The sequence below is a fragment of the Urocampus carinirostris genome, chromosome 1 (assembly GCF_059441175.1).
Source record: "Urocampus carinirostris isolate Australia breed hairy pipefish chromosome 1, RoL_Ucar_1.0, whole genome shotgun sequence".
In the NCBI taxonomy this organism is placed as follows: Eukaryota; Metazoa; Chordata; class Actinopteri; order Syngnathiformes; family Syngnathidae; genus Urocampus; species Urocampus carinirostris.
The window spans coordinates 10,183,802-10,209,951 of NC_142349.1; the positions used below are offsets into that span (position 1 = coordinate 10,183,802).

A 26,150-nucleotide genomic window follows, 5' to 3' on the forward strand; every position below is an offset into this window, starting at 1 on the left:
AAAAGTTTGTGAAAATGACGCTGCCACGCCTGTTCTGGTGGCTTGTCATTATGGCATTATCATGCGAAGCGTCACTACCCCCGAATGGTTGCACCCAAGTGGACAGCTCCTTTTAGAAAACCAGCTCTTTGGCTTGACCCTCTAAGAAGACCCTCTTTCGGCTCCCAAACGGCTTCTCAGGTTTTTTGTTTTCTTGATGATACATTATCAATAATAATAAAACATTGTGCACCAAATTATTTAGGAATTAGTAATTTTATATGTTTTGCAGAGGATCCTAGCAAAGCATATGCAATGTAGATTACAGTATTCATGGATCTACAGAATTTTTTTTTGTAAAATACTAAACAATTTTAGCTTTTTACACACTGAACGGATTTAAAGTCAAACAAGATCACAAAATCCCTGAAAATGCAAAACAATCAAATAAAAAAAATTACTCTTCAGTTCTATGGGCCCGGTCACACAGCCGTTTGCGGCTGAATCACGGCCAGAAATTTCTGCCTGCGAGGCGGACGCTATTGGACGCTTTGAGATCGCCATACAGACGAGATACAGCAGTGCTTAACACGCGGTCGGAAATTCGCGCCCGGGTGGCAGCACGAAAAAGTTTTGCACTGTTCAATTCTTTAGAGCGCGGGTATACAGCCTTTCACGGGCGTATCGAGGCTGAACCACGGCCAGAAATTTCTGGCCGTGAAGCAGGCGCTGTTGGGCGCTGTTGGGCGCTGTTGGACGCTTAGAGACCGCCATATAGACGAGAAACAGCAGTGCTTTACTCGCGGTCGGAAATTCACACGCGGTTGGCCGCGCGAAAAAATTTTGAGCTGCTCAAAACTTTGAGCACGTGTTAACCGCGGGTGGCACACGAGGTAATGACGCGGAAATGACGCGGAACGACGTGCTCTGGCCGCGGCCAGGGCGTGGTTACACATGGGTAGGACGGGAAATTTCAGCGGGTAATCGTGGGTGGAGCATGGTAATAGCATGTTCTGCGCCTGTATCGCGGTGTTATTACGTGAAATTAGCGTGTTACGCGTGTGACGGTCAAACGCCTTTCTCCGAGTATATACAGTGCGATTTGCCGAGCACACGTCAGTTGTGCTCGAGACGTCAAGGGGTGAACGTGGATCCCCGTCACCGTAGTGACCTCGTCCGTGGGAGTCGGATTTGGGCACAACACCGGCTCGGGAGCTTTTATACCCGTGGTCCACACGAGAAAATGACGCGAAAATGACGCGATGAGTAAGCGGAACAGTCGCCGGCGTGTGTTTTGCGGGCATACCACCGATGAACAGCGGGTTGGCTAATTTTGCGCATTTTCCATCGCGGGCAACCACGGGCAAAAAAAAAAAACGCAAAATTTTAGCCGTGATTCAGCCGCAAACAGCTGTGTGACCGGCCCCTAAAAATAAATGATAAAATGCAAAAAAAAAAACGTTTACAATTTTATTTGAACCAATTTAGATACAGAAATTCTGAAATTCATTCAAATATATACCGTAACTTAAAATACGTAAAACAAAAAGCAAAAGGTCCGCAGATTGAATACACTCTGCTTCGGAACAATCATTATTATTAGTCCATTTTGGACTCATTTTTCTACTTTTTATACATAGTGTAGTGTACTGTCTTTCCCTTATTGTCTTTCGTATTAAACTCCATTTCCATGTTTGTAAAAAAGTGTGATGTAGGCAAGCTGCACGTGTGTTGTTGAAGCAGAATAGCAGAATTTATGTCAGTTTGTAGCAGCCCATTGACACAAAAAGATCATTGATCATAGATTGGAACAGCTCAAACAGCACAAAGTGCATGCAAGCCACAAGATAATGTTTTTAGTCATCAAAGTAAAAAAAAGCTCTAGTTTCTTCCTTTGAATGTACTGGAAAATTTTAAAAATTGGCCTTAAGAGTGCTTGAATTTACCCATGAAAAAGGTGTATGGACCTGAATAAATGTATAAATAAATAAATATCCATGCCATATAAATAAATGGACATAAATAAGTCACGTAATACCTAAATATATGAAAGAAAGTTACTTTATTTATTTATGCATTTTGTCATTTATTTTGATATTTATTTTGTAATATTTTATTTTGACATGTCAAATTTTGTACACTGTATAACATTTTTTATGAGAGTTTACGAAAAAAGAAAAACCATTTTTTTGTCAGGCTGATCTTGTCTTGTCCATCTCCGCTCTAATCCGGATCGTCTCGATCACTGGTAGCAGATGTGCTAATATTGTCATTATATTCTACATCAGAGGTCTCAAATTGCAATGATAGTTTAAGGGCCCTGTCTAATAATGTAAATTTAAAGCGAGAAATTGCATTATTTAGCGCCTCCTAGTGGTAGAAATCTTTCGCTTATTAAAAAAACAATATATATATGTTTTTTTAAAATAAGCAAAAATACCTCAAACTAGAGGGAGCTAACATACATGACTGCCATCTTCCTCATAGGGGTTCCCCCAATAGCTAAACACCAAACAATGAGAAAAAAATTGTCCTGTTTGGTCACTTTGAGTCTCTGTAGGTTGTTTACTTCCTTGTGCTTTTTAGCACTCATTTTTGGTTGCACTACACAATTGGGGCGGCAGTAGCTCAGGAGGTAGAGCGATCGTCTTAGGATTAAGGGATCCCAGTTCGAATCCCGGCTTGTCCGGGTTACATGTCGAAGTGTCCTTGGGTAAGACACTGAACCCCCAATACCCCCAATAAGCAGGTTAGCGCCTTACATGGCTGCACAGATCACGGCCGCTATTGGGAAATGTGAAGCACAATGTAAAGCGCTTTGGGAAGTCATTGACTTGAAAAGCGCTATATAAATGCAGATCATTTCATTTCATACAACGGCAATTAGTTGTCAAATAATACACACTGACATTTTTGTGTACGGTAAGTTCAGCCCACGCAAACTATGAATTCCTTTATTGCTGGTCGATTGGTCTATTTCAATATTTATTATTAACATTTTTGTTTTATTTTTAGTTATTATTTGGATTCACATGATATTTGAGAACAGTGCAATGTTTTTATCAGTTTCTCTCGTGCCCAACCTCACTCTCAAACTATCTCCGGCGGCCCCCAAGCAAATTGAGTCAGAGACCCATGTTCTACATTGTTTGTTTTGCTGTGAGTAAATAGGTGCAGCATTGTATTTGTAAGGTGTATTATTGATTAGTAAGAGGAATTGCAATCATTACTAAGGGGAGCTATCTGAGTAAGTTGACAGGTCTGCATGATATATTAATATTTTTAGGTATGACGTGATTTTTTTTTAAATATTCATCAGTCCAATTTTAGGGTGGCCAAGCACTCTCAAAAATAATAGCATTTTTAAAACTCATTTCATTTCATAGTTTTAATATGATAAAAAAATGCTGGATAAAAAGATTTTTAAAAAGTCACGCAAAACAGAATGTCAAAAATATTGCACTGCCTTGAAATGATACCTACCACTGCTCTCGCCCTGCTCCTGTTTTGCTTGCCTTGTGTCATTTGCGCCATTGCGGCGGAGTCTGTGGAGGCTCCGGTGTATTACGGTGAGAGTATGTTATACTGTGGTTATGTTGACCAACAATTTCTCCACCCAACACCATAATTTTGTTGTAATGAACAGATATTAGACCTAATTTTAGCTGCTTTGAATCAAATGCAACCTAGCTTAATTGTTGCGTATGTGTAAGCTACGTGGTCGGTGCATGGACATTCAGTTTTTCTGTAAAAAAGCACCATGTTCAGGCGAGAGTCTATTACCCACAGTAACCATAATAAAATACACAAAACCTTTTCCAAATTTATTTGTCTATGTTTGTCAGAAAAACATGGTGGCAACTTCTAGGTAGGGATTCCACTTTGTCAAAGAAATACAAATTTCTCGCCTTTTTTTTTTTTTTCAATAAAAATTAACATTGGTATGATAGTTCATGTATTTATGCCTAGTATTTCAATCAATTGCAAACTATTTTTACAGACTATTATGACACATTCTATTTCTTTTATTTTATCATGATTTTATTTTCAACACAAGGATACTGCTGGAAGTGTGAATTTCACTACGGGGATGAATAAAGTATATCTGTCTGTGTCTGTCTGTCTTGTCTTGTCTTGTCTAACGGAATGAAGGTGCTTTTGTACCACTAGGAATAACTAAATATTACACACTGTCCCTTTAAATGAAATGGAAAAATAACGGCATCTTTAACCAGCCAGACACTGGTTGCTCAGCCCTTTCAAATCTCTGAACCAAAAATCGCCCATGAAAGATACACAGAGTATTGATACATTTCTACAAATGGCAGGATCGGTCTTCCATATGAGAGGGATCACATTGGGGAAAGTACTATTAAACGTTGAAAGCTTTTACAGTTTATTGCTTCCCGAAATTTAACAAACTCGACAGTTACTAGCGCTAACATGTACAGAAGTTATCAAAATTTGCAATCAAAAGTATGCAAATGACTTAGACTTGACACATTAAAGATGGCCAACGTGCGCACGTATTTTAAACACGTTTGCGAGGCTGGTTGAATATATCTCGGCGCTTATACTTTTGATGCTGCGTTTCGCGAGCGGGAGCTAAACAGTTGGGTTTTCTTCATAGATTGTAGCGGAGACGCCCAGGAAGTCAACCCAAAGTCGAAAACACAAGTGTTGTGGCTACAGGCCGAATACGCGCGGCACGTTTTCCCCTCATTTCAGCATTTACGTAAAAGTAAACGTATGTCGATCGGAGTCCGGAGTTCAGATTGTACTCATGAATGTGGAAATATTCGCTCGATGGTACTGTGAATGGCGTGGTTTCATCTTAAATCGATTCTTGTCGCACAAGAAAGTTGTACCTCTCTTTTGACTGGTTTCTTGAGTTTATCGAACGGGGATTTCCGATAGAGTTAGTGAGAAGTGTATTTGTCTAATGAGTTAACTGTATATATATTCATATATATTGTTTTCTTTAAACTTCGTCCTATCTGGATCCTGTTATCATGACGGTAAGTGCGTCTTTATGTCCTTTGAAAGCAACGTCTATCATTGGCTTCTTCCTCATAGAAAACTACAATTTGTATTCTATCTTCTCATTTTACATACACGCTTACTTTTGTAACCCGTCCTGGATTTATGGGTGTTTTATTATAGCCTGTCACCAGATTTTTTTAGTACAGATCCTATCCAGACTTTATCTATTTGTTGCAGTCTCCCCAAACACCTTAGTGCGTTTTGTGCAGTAAAACATGTGTCAACTACTTTACAGCATCAAATAAATGTCATTTGGAGGTTGTCAACGATTATGACAATGTTATTACAAAAAGAGAAAAATGCTGTGAAATGTTCTCTTGAGAATATAAGTAAAACTATTATTGTATCTTTGTAATGAAAATATGGCCGACATATGTCATCCTGGAATACAGGTTCAAAATGTGTCTTTCATACCAGACATTGGGAAAGAAACAGCATCTTGCGTAATTATTGCATATACGGTAATCCCTCCTCAGTTATTGCGATTAATAGGGAGCAGAACCCCCGCGAAATGTGAAAATCCGCCAAGTAGAGACATCCCTATAGAAAAGCTTTGAAGGGTCAAATTTACCTCGCGATGACATCCTTATCAACTGACAGTATGTTACTTTCACGAAATACCAAGTATAGATCGACAAATATAAACCCAGAATTGCAGTTAAAGGATATTTTTTTTATTTGTCATTATATTAGAAAGCCATTTAGAGACTGGCTGGCTAGGCGCACACTATTGTCAGGTATCCTGAGTTGAGCCAGGTCTCCGTGAGGAGTAAAATACAACCGTGAAGAATGTAGCCGTTTCCCACAAGTTGTACCTCCAAGTAATCTAGCCGAGTCATGTTTATTTATGTACCCCTTAATCTCAAAGAGTCTCAAAGGACTGCACAGACCACAGATCATTGCAAACTACAGACTATTAATACACCATCCCCTGATCTAAAACCTACATTAGGGCAAGGAAAAACTCAAAAACCTCAACATGAGGAAAATAAAGAAACCTTGAGAAGGGACCGCGCATGAGGTACTCCCTCTTCCAGGGTGACCAGGCTGCAATGGGTGTTGCAATAACAAATAATACACAGATATTGTTAACATAAAATATAGGTTAATCATATGGTATAGAATAGAAGTGTGTTTTAAGCCTGGATTTAAACAATTCCACTGAGGTTGCAGATCGAATCTCAGGGGGAAGAGCGTTCCACAGCACCGGGGCCCGAATGGAGAACGCTCTCGAACCTGCGGATCTCTTCTTGGCTCTTGGGATCACTAGTAGACAAGCATTTTTAGAGCAAAGGCTCCGGACCGGAACATAGGGCGACATTAAGTCTGAAAGATATGAGGGAGCAAATCCATGCATGATTTTGTATACTACCAACAGAACCTTAAAATCACATCTTAAGCTAACAGGGAGCGATGCAGGTTAGCTAAAATCGGGGTTATGTGATCAAACACTCGCTATTTCACACCACTGCCCGATGATTGCTGGGATGGGCTCCAGCACCCCGCGACCCTACTGAGGATAAGCGGTGCAGCTAATTAGATGAGATGAGGTGATCAAACATTCATGTCTTAGTTAAAACCCTCGCTGCAGCATTTTGAACCTGAATCTGGCCTGGGTGAGACACAGGCCTAGTGTAGCTTGCAAGAGTTGTTTTTCTAGCCTAGCCGTAACAATACGCCAAACCTGCAGCGTTGCTATTGCTTTTATTCTCTACGTCGCCTCAGACATCTCAAACCCGATAATAATCCACAGAGCACCCACTGGCGATCACTATTCCTTTTTCTTCTTCTGACTCTCCTCAGAGCCAGATTTAATTGATGGATTTCTTTTAAAATTATGAGCAGCTAAAAGCTAGCTGTCGCTGTTTGTTTTGGGTGGACCCATTCACTTGTGCGCCTGTCCTGCCTTTTGACTGAGCACCCAACAAACACACAGCCCTCTGCCTCCGTGATAGCATTTGCTGTCCACTGTCTGCTGCAGAACAGAATGCACAATCCGTTGGTAGCAATGACAAAAAAACAATTCAAAATCTGCGAAGCAGTGAACCAGCGAACCAGGTTTATTTTAGCAATGATTGATCAATTGATTATCATCGTTGGCCCAAATTGCAATCCAAACCCAAATTGCAGCGGTAAGGGCATTGACACTTTACCACTCCACCTCCAGTGGTATGGATAACAAATGAAAAGGCATTAACGCGTATCTCTTGATCGCACTATTTTCACTCATGTTGCCCAAAACACAGATTTGCATAGTGTGTTCTGTAATAGTGCAAGGATTAATCGGTTGATGAGTATCACTGATTAAAAATCAGATAATCTACAAATAGACCACCTGTGATACAGATGCCATGCAAATAGCTTATCTCATTATCACACTAAACAGTCTCTCCACTTCTTCATCTGCTTTAGTAACGTTGCGAAATACAGAAAACAGGAAGCCTTTCAACAAAATACAATACAGGCACTTTACATCCGTATGCATGTTAAACCAAGAGGTTACTGACGCACAGGTGAAGAAGCATAACTTTTATTTAACCAAAACAGCATACATTATACGTCATATATTAGCACACATTAGTCCAATAACATGAAAACCGGCTTATAGTTGGTAATGTAGCTAAAAGATTTCTGGGAAATTAATAGAAATCCAAGCCCAGGGAAAGACTGTCAGAACAGATAGCAATATTCACATCTTTAGGGTTTGGGTACAGTCCTCCCCTGTACTCCTTGCAAGCTTGAAGTTCATTAATCTCTTCTCTCCCTTTTTAAAGTGTCTACTGAAATTAAAACTTGTCACAGACATGTAAGATACATTATCTCGTCGTACGCATTATTTTTACTAAACTGTTAAAAGCATTGTAAAATATAAAAACAAGCATCAATTTCGTAATTTACTACAAAAAAGAGCTCAACATATATATATATATATATATATATATATATATATATATATATATATATATGTATACACACAGTAAAGTAAAAACACTTATAATTGTCTCATATTGCAGTTGGCAGATAATAATCATTATTACTCTTAACCTTGTGAAATTGGTGGAAAAATAATCAAAGTAGGGCAGCACGGCATCGGAGTGGTTAGCGCCTGTGCGGCACAGTTCTGAGGTCATGATATCGAACCCCCTGTGTGGAGTTTGCATGTTCTCCTCGTGTTTGCATGGGTTTCCTCCGGGCACTCCGTTTTCCTCCCACGTTCCAAAAACATGTATGTCAGGTTAATTGGCCGGTCCAAATTGTCCCTAGGTGAGAATGAGCAAGTGAGATGTCTGTCTCTGTGTGCCCTTTGACTGGCTGGCAACCAGTTGAGGGTGTCCCCTGCCCACTGCCCAAAGATAGCTGGGATGTGCTCCAGCAACCCCGCAACCCTACTGAGGATAAGCGGTGCAGATAATGAATGGATCGATAATCAATATGCAAAATGATCACTGACTGTTTGCAGTGAGGATGGATGAAATGGGATCCTGGTATAGGTCAGGTCACAAAAACGAATCCAAGATACTCAATGAAAAAACACATCGCAGCAACCCTTTGAGTCTAATAAACATGACTTGACTTGACTAATGTTTGTATCAGCCTTGTCATGACATTGACCTCAAATTCTCTGCCCTGTAGCCTGACCTCCTAAACTTTAAGAAAGGTTGGATGTCAAAGTTGGATGATTGTGGAGAGGTAAAACATGTTCTTTATTTTCTTTCAACTGTCTTTGTTCTCATTTGTCATGTACCTTTAGAAAAAACATGTGCGGTTTGCAAACAAAGTCGACCAAAAAAAGGAATGAAACAATACACTGCTTTTGACTAAAATAAGTGACGAGTACGAATCCTCTGCATTTCAATCTCTTAGTTGTTTTGTTATTCCATTTCCATAGCTTTGTGTTTTTGATGTTAGTGACAATCTAATTAACACTTGATATCTTGTTTGCAAATTAAGTGGAAGAAACATTGGTTTGTTTTGACCGATGCTGGGCTGAAGTACTACAGAGACTCCAGTGCAGAGGAGGTCAGTCCATCTGGGGTGTTATAAGTAGATATTAAATAGAAGAAACATCAACCGAAATGTACATTGTGTCTTCCGAACAGAAAGATGATTTGGATGGTGAAATTGATCTCAAATCGTGCGTCAAAGTGGCCGAGTTTGATGTGGAAAAGAACTACGGCTTTCAGATACAGGTGAGTACGGGACAGATCCGTCACGTATTGTTTTCTTTGTGGACATGGTTTGGTATCTCCGAAGGTTTTCTGTTATTCTCTAGACACGCGAGGCCTTGTTCACTCTCTCCGCTATGACAGCGGGAATCAGGAGGAACTGGATTGAGGTTTTGAAGAAATGCGTCAGGCCCACTACCTCACCAGATATCACACAGTAATTTCTGCTTTTGTTTTTAATACATTTTATTTCAAAGGGTGTATTCGGGTTTTACATTTTTTGTTGTTGATTACAAAACAATGTAGATTTGTGTTTCCTAAGATGCAAAACATTGGCTTTTGTGTTTTGAATAACATTTCATTTATTTGCTTTATTTATCTAGGATTTATTATTGTTTTCAATTACTGTTTTCAATTTCTTTTTTACTATTATTTTTTCACAAATACCGTTGTTTGTGTTTTTCCATTACAGTGGTGTCTTTTCATACAGGCTTAATGCGTTCCAGGATTGTGCTTGTGGTTCGTGGCTCGAATTGCTCGTGTAATGAGCGAATTTTCCCCGTAAGAAATCATTTAAAACGAATTGGTCCGTTCCCGTCCTCCCGAAAGCATCAGTAAAACAGATTCAAGATGCAATTACACATAGAAAAAACAGTAACAAGATAAATAAGATTATATTAAGGAAATAAAATGTTATGTAAAATAATAAAAGTTTATTATGAGCATTTACTAAGGAATTAAAGAGGAGTGACAGAGATCGCATACTTGTCAACTAATATGATTTTGTTGTATTTGACACATTTTTCGATCACTCCAAATTGTTGTACGCTGTATACATTTTTTTTATACAGGAAATGTTTTTTTTTTTTTTTTTCAAAAAAGACTGATCTCGTCGAGCCCATATTGGCCCCATTCCAAATTGTCTCGCTTACTGCCAGCAGTTGACAATTTAAAGGTAGACAATATTATCGCAGTATTCTATATAGTTTGTCTTGCTGTGAGTAAATAGGTGTCGTGTTTGTAAGGTTTATTATCGTTTGAAAGGGGTTATGAATATTTGTTCAGGATATTTTGGTTGAGGTTGACAGGTATGAGGTCGAGAGACTGTTGATGATACGTAAGCATTTACTGTACAATTTTATTTATTTTTTGCCTTTAGTAGTTTGCATGTGGAAACTGGAACGAACAGAGCAGTGAGCGGTCTCGAGCATTGTCTAGTGGTAGCCTCTGGAATGCTTGTGACCATGATTTTCTCTCCTATGCGGAGCAAGATTTTTCTTCCAAATACAACTCGTATATTAAAATTCTCGTGTTTGGAGGTGCTTGTATATAGGTACCACTTTAATTTTTTTTTTTTTTTTAAATCTTATTTATTTGATTTTTTTGTTTGTGTTTTTCTACTTGTTGGTGGCATTAATAATAATAATGATGATGACAATCAATATAATAATTATCAACAACCTGACAATGTATTTTATTATATATATATATATATATATATATATATATATATATATTATACAATTTACATTCTTGTTAATAATATTAAAATTATTACTGTATTTACTATTACTACTATAAAATATTTACTAGCTAGCACCAGTACTAGCAAATTAGCAAAGTCTATAGAATGCACTGGTAGCAAACACTTGGGGTTTCCCCGAAACTTATCATACTGACAGTACACTCAACAAAGCATTCAGTATTCAAGTAAACCTTAACCAGCTCACCTTACCAGGTATAAAATAGGCACCGCAAACACGCCTATTGGTGTTCACTGTCCAGTCAGTTATTTTAAAGAATTGCAGCCACAGGCTCCTACAGTGCATTTTAAAAGGCCTATTTCTTCCTGGAATTGCAAAAAATGGTGTTCTTTGAAATTGCCATGTGTGCGCCTGTACACACAACAGCTAGGCAAGTTGTTTTTTGTAAAAATTTGACTCCAAATTTGCAACTCGACAGACAAATTTGTTCTCGCTCTATTCGAACTCATACTGCTACTTCCGCTGTTTGGGTCAACAATGTGCACGCGATCCGTTGTTGGCGTGGGTTGCAAAGGGTTTTATGCGTGACCGAAATTAAAATCAATTTTTTTTTCCTGAGACTTTTTTTTTCATTACAACTATTTATTTTTGTCCCCAAAATGTTTTCCAGACTCCCTGATAGCAGTAGCGACAAAGAAAACACCCACTTACGGCTTCAACTGCCTTCCCGCCGGCAGTCACCGCGGCACGCTGACGTTTCCTCGGAAGCTCCTCCCTCACAACGCAGGTTCAACTACGTCGAGCTGTCTCCCGTACCCGCCTCGTCCGATCGGAGAGAGGTCGGTGAGGGCCAGCGAAGGGAGCAGAGCAAATGGCAAGAGGACAGGACACGAGACACCACGAGCAACCAATGGGAGGCCGTGCTGTCACGGAAAGGCACCAGCGGAGGCGTCAACCAAATGCTGCGCCTCGAAGAGGAGATCGAGAAAAAGTGGGCGGAGTTTGAACGGATACCTTTAAAGGAGAAACCGACGGCTGGGTCTCGGACTCCCAGCCAGTCAGCCAATGAGGCGCTGCAGAGGGAGGTAGTGTGTGGAGAGGTTTTTCAATTTGCAATCAGAAGTATGCAAATTAAAACTTCATTTTTTTAGATGAAGTCATTTCTGCTTTTTAATGGGCTGGTTTTGCTCTAGCTGATTTCTTATAATTGAAAGAAAAATTCTTGTATTTTCCACACTATAAGGCACACTGGAATATAAAACGCACCCCCTTTTGTTTTATATTTTTTGTATATAAGGCACACCAGACTATAAAGTGCACGAAATTAAGAATACAGTTCAAGCTACCGTGTTTTTCGTGTATAAACATTGGGCTCTTTATACAATTACAGCATTAGTTAGTGCAACCATTAGTCAATTGATAACTATCACTGATTAAAGTTGCAAAACGTCGCTTGTAACAGGGATCAGACCCAGATTGTGACGGTGAGAGCGCTGACTGATGACAAGGGAAAATGCATTGAAATTTATCTCATTATCACACTATTTTTACTAATGGTGCCAGAAACACTGATTTGTTTAACCCACCAGAATTGACAATGCAAAGCAGTGTTTCTGGTACAGTTAGTAAAAATAGTGTGATAATGATATAAGCTCTAATGCCTTTTCGTATCTCATCTGTTCCACTGGTGGTCGATTGGTAAAATGTTGGGCGCCTCACTGCCTCAACCTGGGTTATATTACCTTGCTTGCATTTTGCTAGTCATGATTATCGATAATAAATTTTTGATTCTTAATATTGAATTCCCAAAAATCCGTCTAGTGACCGACACCTGTATGCATTTCCAATTTTATCCACTGTATTTTACTGCATATCATTTTGTTATAAGGCACACTTTGATCTTTCTGTACAATTTGAAGATTTTAGGTGCGCCTTATAGCCCGGAAAATATGGTAATTGGGTTTGTGGAATGCTGTTGAATTTTTGCCTGCCATGCATCTGTGTGGGTTTTCTTGGTGAGATTTTATGCATATTCAGTTTTGTGGGCTCCTTTTCTGCAACCTTAAATTCTAGTCACAGTGGGCTTTACCTGTGCCTTCGTTTGTCTTCAGGTGGTGTCACTGAGGCATCAGCTGGAGCAACTGCAAAGGGGGGTAGGTGGAGGGGGCAACGGGGGTCCGCCTGCCAGCTGCGGTCCTGACAGTCCGTGCAGCCACGGCCTGATCGCAATGGATCGCGCTCATCGGCAAGCAATGGCGGAGCTGCAGAGGCAACACGACCGCCACATAGCAGAGTTGGAAATGGAGAAAAACAGGCTGCTGCAGGAGGAGATTCAAGACACATCGAGAGGTCAGTTCCATTACTTTCTGGTTGATCACTACATCTGAAACATTTCAATGGGTCATTTGTGATATGTTTATGCTAATACTTAATGAATACCAAGTCAATTAGATTTACTCGTTTTCAAAGGTGTCAATCGGAACATTTTTTTAAATTGAGGGTAGGATTTTAGAGTTTAATTTAATATTTTCAAAGCTATAACTAGTTACAGCTTTTTATCCGTGTATAACACTCCCTAATTTGTACCCAAATAATAACTCAAAGTTTGGGTGTACATTATATGCGAGGTTATACGGGAGTGAAATACTGTATTTAAGCAACAGGATCTTGACAGTGTGGTACTTTATTCAAAATTTACAACACACTCATCATCACAGGTTCACGGATCCCTTAACCGCAAGGGGCGTCGCGGCACCAATGGGGGCGCAACTCTGGACAGCCTTCTTCACTGTTGACACTGCCTGGCCTTTTCTTACACTCATGATATTTTAACTTTTTAACCCACAAATCAAGTCCTCAATTCATACATCTGAATTGAACACTCGAAGCTATCTGTCAAAAATGCTTTGCGTCATTGTCAGGTCGCTGGAGTTTCCTTTAACTTTGAGGAACGATGACAGGCGAATGCAATTTGGTCCGTCACTGCAGCAACCACCTATGAAAACAGCACAAGAACCACGTCTGAGTTGCAATCTTGCACTGCTTTATACAGGATGGTAGCCCTGGTACGGTTGTTAAGAAATATATGGCTCACATTTTACGCCATGCTGCCCTTATTTGCGTTTTCTTTTGATACAAAAGTAAATATGTGCTCGTTTTTGCGGTCTCCATCTTGATAGGTCACAAAAAAATTAGGGTGGGAGAGGAAAATGGCGCTGCCTAAAACGGTGTGAGGTGTGCGGGGACACTGCAGTTGGCGTTTTGCTGTCAAAGGCGTTGATGCCATATTCCCCAAACGATTGGCGGCAAGTGTGCCGGAAGTAAATGGTTCATTTATAACCTGTTTAAGCCTGCGGCTTCAAATCAGTTAGGCCTTGTACAAGGAAAATAATTGAGTTTGGTTCTTCAATTAGAGCATGCGGCTTTAGTGAGGTGCGCTCTGCAGTCCAGAATTTTTGGTACAGACACTGCCCGACTTACGAACGAGATCGGTTTACGGACGATCGTTAGTTAGTTGAATTTGTTCGTAAGGTACTTCTGTGCTATAGTTTGTAAGTTAAAGGTTTATATAAGTATGTTTAAGGCTTGTATATTTTGTACTAAAAATAAAACATTTCATAAAATAATGTGTTCTATAAAGATAAATAAAGTTAAGTTCAACTTACTTTTGGATGATAAGCTTCAAGTTCCTCCACCGTGGTAGAAAGTGGCCGAAAAAAAACGATCAACCGCATCAAGCTTTCTTATTCCACTTTAATTTTAAAGGAAACGGCTCACCTCTTCTTTACACTTTATACCAACCATATTAAATGGATGCAGGAGATATTAAACAATAAAAGCGTCAAAGTTCTTAGCACGCTAGAGATACAGTACACGTAGTATAGTGTGTATGTTTACACACAAACTAAGTAGAAGTAGAAGCCAAATTTCTTCTTCGGGGTGGCCGCTTAAGTTCTGAGCGCGCTGAAGATTCAGTGCACGTAGCACTGTATGTTTACATACGAACTAGAATGACGAAGTGTATTTTTTTTACTTCCGGGTGGATTCTGGGTGACCTCTCACTGTGCCACACGCCGGTAGCGGTGGAAAGAAGCACTAAAGTAATGTCCTGTACTCGGAAAAGGGTGCACACAATACAAAATCTAACTTACAGCAATCTCCGGATATTGTTCGACATCCCGAAAAAATGTTTGTATCTACCGTTTTACCTAAGACAAACGTCGTTAGTATGGGAGCGTCGGTAGTTATTTTTCTGACCCCAAGATGGCGCTTCATGCGATGACTTGCAGACCCATAGAGGTCCAAGGAATCCAGCACCGCACATAACACCACAAACAGAAAAGAATGGATGAGTTTTGGCTCCAAGAATATCATGTTTTTGTTACAGTAATGGAGGCAGTCAAGAAGAAACACCAAGAGGAGCTCGAGCGAGAGATGGAGAAAGTCAATAGACTGAGCAGTGGATTGTTTGATCCGCAGACGTTGCACATCCAACATCAGTAAGATTTATTCTGTTGAGATCAGAGAAACAGTCCATTCATTTATTAAGTTAATTGTCAAATAAAATCAAAAGTTTAGAGTGGATTCAGTTACACATCGCGACAGAGACAGGTTGCAACTGTTCACATTGATTAACTGAATGTTAATGGTATCTATATTCAGGGTTGGGTAGGGTTACTTTAACTTGATTACTTTCAATTACTTTTGGATTACTCCAATACCAAATATGCTAATAAAAGACAAAATAAACTAAATATGAATAAAATTATGACTCACAACACGTGGTAAGCTTTCTCTCCTGGTTTTGATCTCTTTGATCTCCAGCCAAACTAACATAAAATGTGACAGAAACAAAATGAAAATGAATCCAAACAGCTTGCCAACATCATTTTTGCCGTTCCATGTATTCTGTTACTCCCCAAGCCTGCACAAAATGTAGTAATTTTATTCATATTTAGTTTCTTTTGTCTTTTATTAGCATATTTGGTATTGGAGTAATCCAAAAGTAATTGAAAGTAATCCAGTTAAAGTAACCCTACCCAACCCTGTCTTTATATTTGTTGAGACTTCTAAGACTCCGTTTGCAGTTGTCCCAAAAAAAAATTCTACAAAGGAAAAAGTCTCAAGCTCTATTGAAACATGACACAGTCATTTTTCTCTTCAGTAATGCTTTCATGATCTTTTTCTATATTTTTAGGTCAAATTGAATCTTCCACATTGCTCTTGTTCACATAGACTTCCATGCATTGTGTGTCCGCAGGGCAGAAAGTCAGGCCTTGCAGAGGGAATTGGGCGGACTCTCAGAGCGCTACTCTCAGAAGTGTCTGGAGCTGAACCGAGCCGAACAGGCCAACTCTGAACGGGAGCGGGAACTCGGTCAAAAAGAAAGAGACCTCGAGCAACTCAAGAAAGAAAACCAAGTGAGTTTTGTTTTTAATTTTGCTCTAAGACACAAATAAAATGTAACAGATGTTTTGAAAATGTTTATTCCTATCTGCTGCTAAGGTGCCCTTGACCTAATGGACACGACCATGTAAGAATTTGATTTAAGTGTGATATCACACATTTTGGGCAGGCTGGTGTTTGCACGAGTTTTAAGTATCCCTTTTTCCACATCTAATAATCATTCATAAATTGAATTGTAACCTCTATATGTGAAGAATCGGCATCAACACTAATGTCCTCTTTTTTGTTTATAAGACCGTCACTTTGTGATTTAAAGTTGCTTCATGCAGCAAGTAGAATTTCAAACGCTGCTTACAATATTTAGGAGCCTGACTAAGTAAAATAAAAAATGCATGTATTTTTGGGGAATTATTTTTTTGATGAAATATTCTTTCCAGAACTTAAAAGACAGTTTGGCAGAGGAGATCGTCCGTGTACGATCCGATCCGGTTTCAAAAGACAACAAGATGGAGACTTCTTGTGAATTAGAGGTAATCGTCCTGTATTTTTACTTCAACTCTAAGGGTACTGTAAATCAGGAAGTTGTAATGTATTAGTTGCACCACGAGTAGTGGTTGGCTGGCGACACTATGTTGGTCTTTTGTAAGCGGATTGTGTAAACCTCAAAAAAGCTGCTAAGAGTCCTGAAACACTGCTCACTCTTTTCAATACCACAACATAAAAACAACAACGTCAATTGAATTCATTCATTCCATTCAGTCATGACTAGCTGGAGTTAACCACCCACACTCTTGTTGTGTTTTCCAGGTACTTCTCAGGGTAAAAGAAAAAGAGATTGAGTACTTATATAAGGAGATCAGCTGTCTAAGGAATGAACTGCAGTTCCTTAATGCGGTATTGTATGTGTGTGTGATGATGACAATGTACTTTAACTTGCTTAAGTAGGCAAAGTGTGGTTTATAAAGTCGAAGATAGTGATGAATGCTTTATACCTTTTCCCAACTTAAAAACAAATTATTTTGGGTTTATATCAATAATAGTATAGTTGCATTCCGATCAAACTTTAAAATCAGACATTGCAAGATAATTTCAGCAATTTCTTGTGATCCAAACGACTGCCTCTTTTGGCTACAATCGTGTAAAACATTCTGACCTTTCTGTGCAAATGTATTTTTTCTGCCATGCTCCCTATCAGTGACAAAAGTGAGGTTCGTGTCTGGTGAGGCACAGTCAGATTTACAAGTAAAAGACCCATTTAGACCCAATAATTTGATTGACAGAGCAAGAAAGACATTCTGTATATGTAAACTGCGGCATGGAGAAAAAAAAGTTGTATTGTCTTACCTTATTGGTCTTTGCGCAGCTCATTTTGAATACAAGCATCAATGAACCTCCATTTAAAAAAAAAAGTCCATGCAACAGGAAAAAATATTACTGGATAGGTTGACTTTTTTAGATTTTAGATTTTTAGATTAGCTCAAGAGGTAGAGCGCTCGTCTTGGGATCAAGAGGTCGCAGGTTCGATTTCTGGCTCCTCCGTGTTATATGTCAAAGTGTCTTTGGGCAAGACACTGAATCCCTAGCAGGTAGTTGCCTGACGCTGCTATCGGTTAATTAGTGTGTATAAAAGGGAAAGTGTAAAGCACATTTTAAAGTCCTTTGGGAGGTCTTCATTGACTTGAAAAGCCCTATATAAATGCAGAACAGAACACAAATAATACTAGCACTAATTTGTTTTTTGGGGACTGAAATGTGCGCTAAATCAGAATCTTTGCTCTCACTATTGCCATGGGGCAAGAGAACTGCATGCCTCAATTTGTATCTGCAGACACTCAGTGGAGTAAAACATTGGGTATTAATTGTATTAATAATATTCATAAGATAATGTGCAAATTCTGCGATTTTGATAAATCCAGAATTTGGCAAGTCAATTGGTGTTTGTTCAGTGAAGTTCAAAATTTTATATTTTAAAAGTATTTTACATTCAAATTATTTTCTTTTAATGTTTTAATGTTTCTATTAAGAGTCTGGTCTTTGACCGCACCTTGAGTCCAGCACAGAAAGCAACTGGTTGCTCTGCTTGGGAGGTTTTAAAAATATGTACACACATATTGTTCAAGTCCGCAAATATTTTTGAGATTTGGTGAAGAACTAAAAATCAACTGTCTTGATAATGGCACACGTGAGATGAATAATCACCTCTGAAAATCACGGATATTTGGTGGAACTGCCAAATGCATGATTCACACCAGGTTTTTTCTTTTAATGGTTTTGGAGAATTTGGAAAGTTGGCTTTGAAAGTCCTTAAAAAGTGCTTGAATGTGGCCATAAAAATGTATACAAATGCTTTATTATAGAAAGGAGCTAAGCCTCCTTTAAACTTCGACAAAGACACCCAGGTGTTTTCTTTTGTATTCCCTCAGACAGCTTATAAATGACTTTTACTTGTAGTAAGATAACATTGGGATGGGTATCCCTAATGTTCTCTGGTTCATTAATGGTAGTCAGCAAATACAATTGCAGTAAGTGCTTTTCAAGTGGCGCCTGGGTTTGGCAACATCCTGTGGACATATTTAAAACTGCAAGTCATTATGCTTTCGTGTCTATCTCAGCATTTTACGTGGGCCACATGAAATAATGTGATGGGCCACATAAAAAATGCGGTGTGCCACGTTTAGCCTGTGGGCCACATGAAATAATACGGTGGGCCACGTTTGGCCTGCGGGCCACATAAAATAATGCGGTGGGCCACGTTTGGCCCGCAGGCCATGAGTTTGACATTAACAGAAAACGATGTATGGAAACAGGAACCACAAAAACAAGAAAGTGTATTCATCTTAGAAATGTTTTGACTTAATAGTATTTGAACAAAAGTGTCTGCCATTCCAGGAGAAACGTCTGACCGGTGAGCGATACGCCGAAGTCAACGAAGAGTTGAGTGGGATCAAAACCCGGAGTGAGCGCGAAATCCAGAATCTGAAAGAGCAACTGAGACTTGCCATGGCAGCACTGCAAGAGAGCCAAAGGCTCGGGAACAACATGGACCACTGACATGCTGCTAAGAAACCCAGGCCCAAGGTTTGAATTTAAGCATTATAAAGGCCAGGGGTGGGCAAACCTTTCTAGTGGTGGGCCGCTTTGGCTTCAAAAATTGGGCCGAGGGGCGGAGCAAGGAGGAAAAAAATGGTCGATTGTATATTTTTTGATTTGCTGATGCCGAGTCTCCATCCGATACTATGGCGATACACGGGGAAAAAAAGATAATGATCACCTAATGTTTCTCTTATCGTCTATTTCAAAAGACGTATCTCCATTTTTAAGGCATTTACTTTTACTTTTTTCGTTGTCAACATTCTTTTCGTGCGCAACACGACAGAAAATGGAGGTCAGTCTTTATGAATAGAAGTGGGGATATGTACCTATGAATGCATACACTCATATGTACAGGTTATATTTCATTTTGATTTGGCCATGTCATCAAATCAGTATTGAAATACTCAAAATTAAAGCAATTAAACACAGAATTTGACGAATGAAACTGTAACAGGGCTGGCTCATAAGTGCATGGAATTTGATAAATATATTTCCAAAATAAACACATGATTACAAAAATATCGAGTACAATAAAATGTAGCCAGCTATTTGAATGTTGTTTCCGGATACACATTAATGCTTCATGATAACTATATTTTTTATGAGGGGAAAAACAAAAAAGGGACACTGGGGACAATACCATCTCCAAACCAACAGTTTTTTATCATTAGTACCTGATATACCATTTTATATGTATTAAATATCTTTAGCTTAAATACTTGACCTCTTACTTGAAGCAGGATTTAATGCATGACCATGCGAGGCCACTTTTTCTGGATTAGAACCACAGTCTTGGATTTGGGGATGCTAATTAAGAGTCTTTTTTGTATTAAGTGTGCATTCATTGAATGTTAACACTTTTAGTCTTCTAGTAGTAGAAGAGTTCAAATTGATTTGAATTTCAAAACTAAATCTTATGTGTGTGGGTTTGTTTATTATTCTTGTAAACAGTTGTACTGGTACTTCAATATTGTTTTTTTCCCCTCAGCAGAACCTGCCAACGTCTTTTAATACGTTATACACTAGCTAACAATAACATTAGTAAAAAATAACAATAATAATAATACACCTAAATCCGCTGCATAATCACTAGACCACCAGAGGTCTAGACGACACAGGGAAAGGCTTTAGATTTAATCTCACCATCACACTACTTTTACGCACAGTGTCAAATTGTACAACGCTGTTTTGTCTGAACTCTTTCCCATAATGCACCGTGAGTAAAAATAGTTTGATGATGAAGTCGAATCTAGTTGCTTTTCCTGCGTCATCTGCATTCCTAGCTGTCGAGTGTTTGAGAATCTGCGCTGAATTGCAGTAATATACTACCTTAAAACCTTTTGTATAAAATGCACACAAATTGGAGGTTTTTTGGGGGGTTAAAAAAATGCACACGCGGATAAATACGGTATAAGGAAAGAAAATAGGGAGACTTTTTTTTATTTCTGTGCAGCCCGGTACCAAACGGTACCGGTCTGCAGCCCAGTGGTGGCTGACCACTGCACTAATTGGTCAAGAGCAAATTTAGTCTATCAATAATAACAAGTTTGATGTGAATGCCCTCGCTTCCTGAGTTGGTTTGAATGAAACACAATTTCTGCTGCTTTTTTCTTTCTTTGGGTTGCAAAAATACAGTGCATGTGATTTTTCTTCCCCCTCACAGTCACAAGGCTGATTCTGTAACCGAACTAAGGGTCCATCAATTATTATCATAATAGTTCTGGAATAAATTATGTCAGGAGGTTTTAAAAGGTATGACACGGGAAATGTTTGTTGTTTTGCAGGTGTCTTATTCAATGTGACTGAATGAACACAAGAGAGAGAAGAGTGGAGAAAATCGTGCAACATTTGGGGGACCATGATGGTGCCTTTCGTTTCGTAACGCCAATGTGCAGTCCGGACGAGCTGCAAACGGCCTTCATCACACTGGATCACTTGTGATATATGAACTGCACTTTTCCATTTCTACTGAATATTCGGCTTCGCCGATTTAGCTTTTTTTTTTTTTAAGAAAAAAACTGAAATGTTTGTCAAACTTAAGGTGTAGTTTCAAATAGTTCTCTATCATTTTATCTTATGGTTAAAGCAATAGAACCTTTATGTGTCAGTTAACAATTTAACGCCACTGAATGTTAGAGCTACTGTCATCTCAGTTTTTTTTTATATGTTGTTCACCTTATAAAGATGTCTTTAAACATGAACTTTATTTTGTGTACTGTTAAAATAGGTAACCTAAGCTATGGTGGTCTTTGATTTTGATAAAGACATTGAAAATAGTTCATACAAAAAAGAAACCAAATTATTATTTCTGGTTGGTGTTAAGACATAAGTCTAAAATGCCTATCCTAGGAAAAACTCAAAGGTAGTTGCCATGTAACAAACACCAAAAGCGTCTTTATATATATTTCTTATTACAACTGGCCTAAAAAAAAAAGGTGAAAACCGTTGCATGAATGAGCCAAATTATTGACAGATTGTGACGTTGACGACTTGTCACAAAATTACTTTGGTACGTTTTGAGGTGGACACAGAATTGTGCATTTCTGGTATTTTGTAAGACCACATTTTACAATCAATAAAACAAAAGAAGCTCATTCCTTTCCTTCTTAATTACATACTTGAAAACCTTTTGACGTCAAAAAGCGGGAGATGTAATTACACAGTTTATTTTTATGTGCGAAACAAAACCCGTTTCCAGAATACTAAAGAAAAAAAAACTTGTCTTTGTTTAAAATAACTGAAATCTAACTAGAAAAAAAACAAAAGTTTAGTCTCGCTGTAAGATAAAACATTCGAAGACTAAAATACTAGTCTTGAGTCAAGATTTTATGTATGTCGGTTAAATTTGGGGGAAAAAACTGTAGTGTTGGTGAGCTGTGTTAGAACTAACATGTTACAGAGAATTTTTCTCTGGAATGCAATTACTTTTCATCGTAACAAGTACTGTAATGTGTAATTAGCAAAATTTTGTATCTCTACTGTTGTTACTACTTGGTACTTTATTACGTTGGTTGGTCGGTCGGTCGGTCGGATCCCCTAACCACTAGGGTTGTAGAAACCCCATTTCCTGTGATGTGTCTTGGGCAAGTACAGCCTTGGTGTCAACCATCCCTTCCCAGGCCAACTGGGGACCTTTTGCGTTTTAAGCAAATGTACTAACCACTGCACTATGGATCATTAAGCAAAGTCTCTTATGATTGTTGAGTACTTTTTGCTTATATTGGAACATACAACACTTGAATGCGTATAGACAAGGGTCTTTATATGTACATACAAAATACAACTGACCGCAGTTATGGTGGCGCTGTCTCAAGAACAGAGTTCGAGGACGCTGAATTTCACCTTGTTTAGATATTCTCCCTATCATAAATACTTGCATCTAAGATGAATGAAATTAACACTAAAATCAGGGTGTCGTACATCATGGCGGCGCCCCTGTTCGGCTGCGGCTGCATCGGCTCGCAACAGTTTTTTACACGTCGGCCATAAGACCCAGTCTTCGACTCAGTTTTGACGGCGCACAAAGTCGGCTCGAACTGCAGATTAATATACGATCGCAGTTTTTTTTTGCTGGATATGCGATCATCCAGACATCAAGCGCTCGGTGCTACCACCACTCGGGAGTGTTTATTAGCCACGGACTGCTATGTCAACAAGACCCAGCGGCCTACAAAGCAGCGAAGCAGAGTGGCAAGACAGCGGCGTGACCGCCGGACGAGGAAGCGAGGTTGTCGGGCCGGGCTAACAGCTAGATTGATTGATTATTGCTCCAGCGAAGGTCGGGGGGGTCCCGTCCCTGTGCGTTGAGCCGACCAGATGAACCAGGTTTTTCCAATGCTGGCGGTCTTGTGCCGGCTGTTCTGCATCCTCTACAGCAACTCCGTGTTGTTGGAGGTCGCCCGCAATGACGTCGAGCCATCGAGTGCGGGGTTTCCCTCGTGGTCGTCTCCAGCCTGCGGCCTTTGGGTCAAACTGGAGAATGGCTCGTGTCGGATGGTCTGGTGGTAGACGAAGGACATGGCCAAACCAGCGGGTGCGGTGTTGTGCGACCAAGGAAGATGCTCGGGGCTGGCACGTGCGGGCTCTGAGCTCTTTATTGGAGACTCGCTGGGGCCACCTGATGTTCTCGATAGTTCTGAGAGCCCTGCTATCAAAACCGTCGATTCTTGTGGCCAGGGTGTCGTTCAGGGGCCATGTTTCTGAGCCATAAAGCAGGATAGAGAGTACAGCGAGGTTGTAAATGCGGAGCTTCGTCTTGCGTGCGATGGTCTGGTGCCGCCAGAGTGGTTTCCAGAGAGACTGCAGAGCAGATGCTGCCAGGGCTCTTCTGCGGAGAATCTCTGGTTTTAGGTCCCCATTGTCTGTCACCATGGACCCCAGATACACAAAGCTCTTGACAGGCTCTACGATGTCGCTACCAATTTGGATGGGAGGTGGATCTGGTCCATCACCGACATACATGAACTTGGTTTTCGTCCAACTCACTTGGAGGCCAAGCCGCGCTGCCTCTTCGCTGTAAATGCCCAGAGCGTCTCTCAGCTGGCTGTAGGAAGTGCTGAGCATGATGGTGTCGTCAGCATACTCCAGGTCAGTCAGGTGGTAGTTGCCGAAAGACGCTCCGGGGATGCGCTCACTAACCCTGAACATCAGATGGTCGATGATGCAATTAAAAAGGTCGGGAGCAGCCACGCAGCCTTGGCGAACGCCGCTGGAGATAGTAAACCAGTCGGAGTCAATGCTGTTGATACGGACACAGCTCTCTGCGTTGCTGTAGAGCAGCTTGAACAGGGCTATGATCTTGGGTGGTGCTCCGAGAGCTTGGAGGATGTTCCACAGTGAAGAGTGGCAGACGGTGTCAAAGGCGGCCTTAAGATCAATGAATCCGATATATAGATGGCGATCTTTACGGAATTCACGGGTCTTCTCTATCAGCAAACGGACGGCAGAGATGTGGTCTGTTGTGGAGCGGTTGGGCATAATGCCAGCCTGCTGGGGACGGCGGCAGCTTCTGATTGCTGGAAGGGCACTGCTGAGCAAGATCCTGGTAAAGACCTTGCCCGGGATGGAGAGTAAGGTTATACCTCTGTGGTTTCCACAGACAAGCCTGTCACCCTTGCATTTCCAGAAGGGCATGATGACTCCTCTGGTCCAGTCGGTGGGCAGCTGCTCCGATTCCCACACCTGGTTGAATAGGCAGGTTAGCCACTCCACCATGCCATCACCGCCGGCCTTGAGCATCTCGCCGGTAATGGCACAGATGCCGGGGGCTTTCTTGGTGTTCAGCTTCTTCAGAGCAGCTCTCACTTCCTCGGGTGTTACAGGGTCTGTGCAGCAGGTGTCGCTAGGAGGTGCTGTGTTTGCAGCCACTGGGAGGGTGGGATCAGCTGGGATGGTGCTGTGCTGCAAGAGGAGGCTAAAGTGCTCCTTCCAGCGCGCGAGGCAGTTGGCTTCTGTCATGATGAGGTTGCCGTCTGAGTCTTTTACCAGGGGCTGTCTTTATGTGTGGGCCGCTACGGGCTTGGCGTAGTAGACTGAATACGCGGCTCATGTTTTTGTTGTTGGCCGCGGACTCAAGCTGTTGGGCTTCTGCCTGCCAAAACCTCTCCCTATCTTCAGCAATGGCCACATTGCGCAGGCGGTTCAGTCTCCGATACTCCGTGAGGTCGCCTCGGAGCCGGGCCTCACGCCGCTGGTCTATGATGTTTAGTGTCCTCTCTGATATCCAGGGCTTTCTCGGGGAGGATCGCGGGCGTCCGAGGACATTGTGAGCAGACTGGAGGACACTTTCCTTGAAGGCCGCCCAGTCTGTCAGCTTGTCAGGAGCCAGGGCATCGAGAGTGCGGCGGATGGAGCAACTGAAGTCTCTGGCGATGTTGGGGTCGCTGAGTCGGGAGGAGTCGGGGCGAGGCAGAGTCTTGTGCTGGTTGGCTCGGAGCTTTAGCTTGAGCTGGGCCACCAGCAGACCATGGTCTGTGTTGCCAAGCTGTGCTCCTGTGAACACCCGGCAGTTGGTTACAAACGACTTCCAGCGTCGTGATATCAGGATGTGGTCCAATGCCTTCCTGGTTCTGCCATCTGGGCTGTACCACGTCCAGTGATGGATGCGTTTCTGGGGAAACCAGGTGCCAGCAACACAGAGGTTGTTTTGGTGGCAGAGGAGGAGGAGGCGGTTGCCATTGTCGTTTGTTGTGCTGTCAACGAAGGTGGTGCCAACAGGTGAGCCGGGGGACCGATCATTGCTGGATAGAGTGGCGTTGGCATCAGTGAGGATGATGGTGACGTCGTGTGGTGGGGCTTGGTCGACAGCCTGGTGGAGTTGGTCAAAGAACGCGTCCTTCGCATCCTCATCAGCGACATCGGTGGGGGCGTAGGCCACGATCACTGTCATCTTGTCGTGATGGTGGAGGAAGCGAGCAGACAGTAGTCTGTCGCTTATGGGTGTCCAGCTGATGAGTTGGTCGGGGGCAGGCTGGGGTCCGTTACCGTGTTGGTCAGTCCGGCTTCTTTCTCTGGTCAGTTTCATAACAAAGAGGGTCTCTCCTGGGTGAGTTGTTAGCCCTCCGCAGGATAGTCGGTTGGTGGGGCTGCCACCTCACAGCGTACCGACACGCTGGGGTCTTTGTTTGTCTGGAACCTACCCCGGATACCGGCCCGCCATGGGTGACCCTACCAGGAGCAAGCTCCCGACGGTATCGCTCTCCAGGGTCACTGGAACACGCAAGCCCCCTCGCCGCATCAAGGCCAGACCCATCCGAGGGGGACTAACAGCTAGGCTAAAGGCTAAACGCCTCTCCCATCCATTCTCCAACGTTCGCTCTCTGGACAATAAACTGGACCATTTAACAACTGGAAGTGGCATCGAACCGCGAGATGACGAACTGCTGCGCTAAAATTCTGACGAAGACATGGTTAATCTTATCTATCCCGGCTGACGTTCAAAGAAACTGTGCGGGTCAGATGTATCGACATTTCGTTCTGT

At 41.2% G+C, this 26,150-nt stretch overlaps 1 protein-coding gene across 2 annotated transcripts in view; it reads left to right on the forward strand.

Moving 5' to 3' along the window:
- The window catches only part of triobpb (TRIO and F-actin binding protein b), a 35,571-nt gene extending 13,806 nt beyond the window's left edge, over positions 1–21,765 (forward strand). The window contains exons 1-13 of one of the 2 annotated variants that reach the window (XM_088325981.1): positions 4,556–4,997; positions 8,656–8,712; positions 8,974–9,042; positions 9,123–9,212; positions 9,296–9,405; positions 11,343–11,757; positions 12,784–13,021; positions 15,060–15,171; positions 15,933–16,092; positions 16,516–16,608; positions 16,886–16,972; positions 18,968–19,156; positions 20,956–21,765. In XM_088325981.1, coding sequence (XP_088182107.1) covers positions 4,992–4,997; positions 8,656–8,712; positions 8,974–9,042; positions 9,123–9,212; positions 9,296–9,405; positions 11,343–11,757; positions 12,784–13,021; positions 15,060–15,171; positions 15,933–16,092; positions 16,516–16,608; positions 16,886–16,972; positions 18,968–19,129 — 1,599 coding nt within the window. In that variant the 5' untranslated portion in view covers positions 4,556–4,991 and the 3' untranslated portion in view covers positions 19,130–19,156; positions 20,956–21,765. Of the gene's footprint in view, positions 1–4,555; positions 4,998–8,655; positions 8,713–8,973; positions 9,043–9,122; positions 9,213–9,295; positions 9,406–11,342; positions 11,758–12,783; positions 13,022–15,059; positions 15,172–15,932; positions 16,093–16,515; positions 16,609–16,885; positions 16,973–18,967; positions 19,157–20,955 lie in introns of those variants that run through there. The other variant, XM_088325980.1, reaches the window with a different exon arrangement.
- The last annotated feature ends 4,385 nt before the right edge of the window (positions 21,766–26,150 follow it).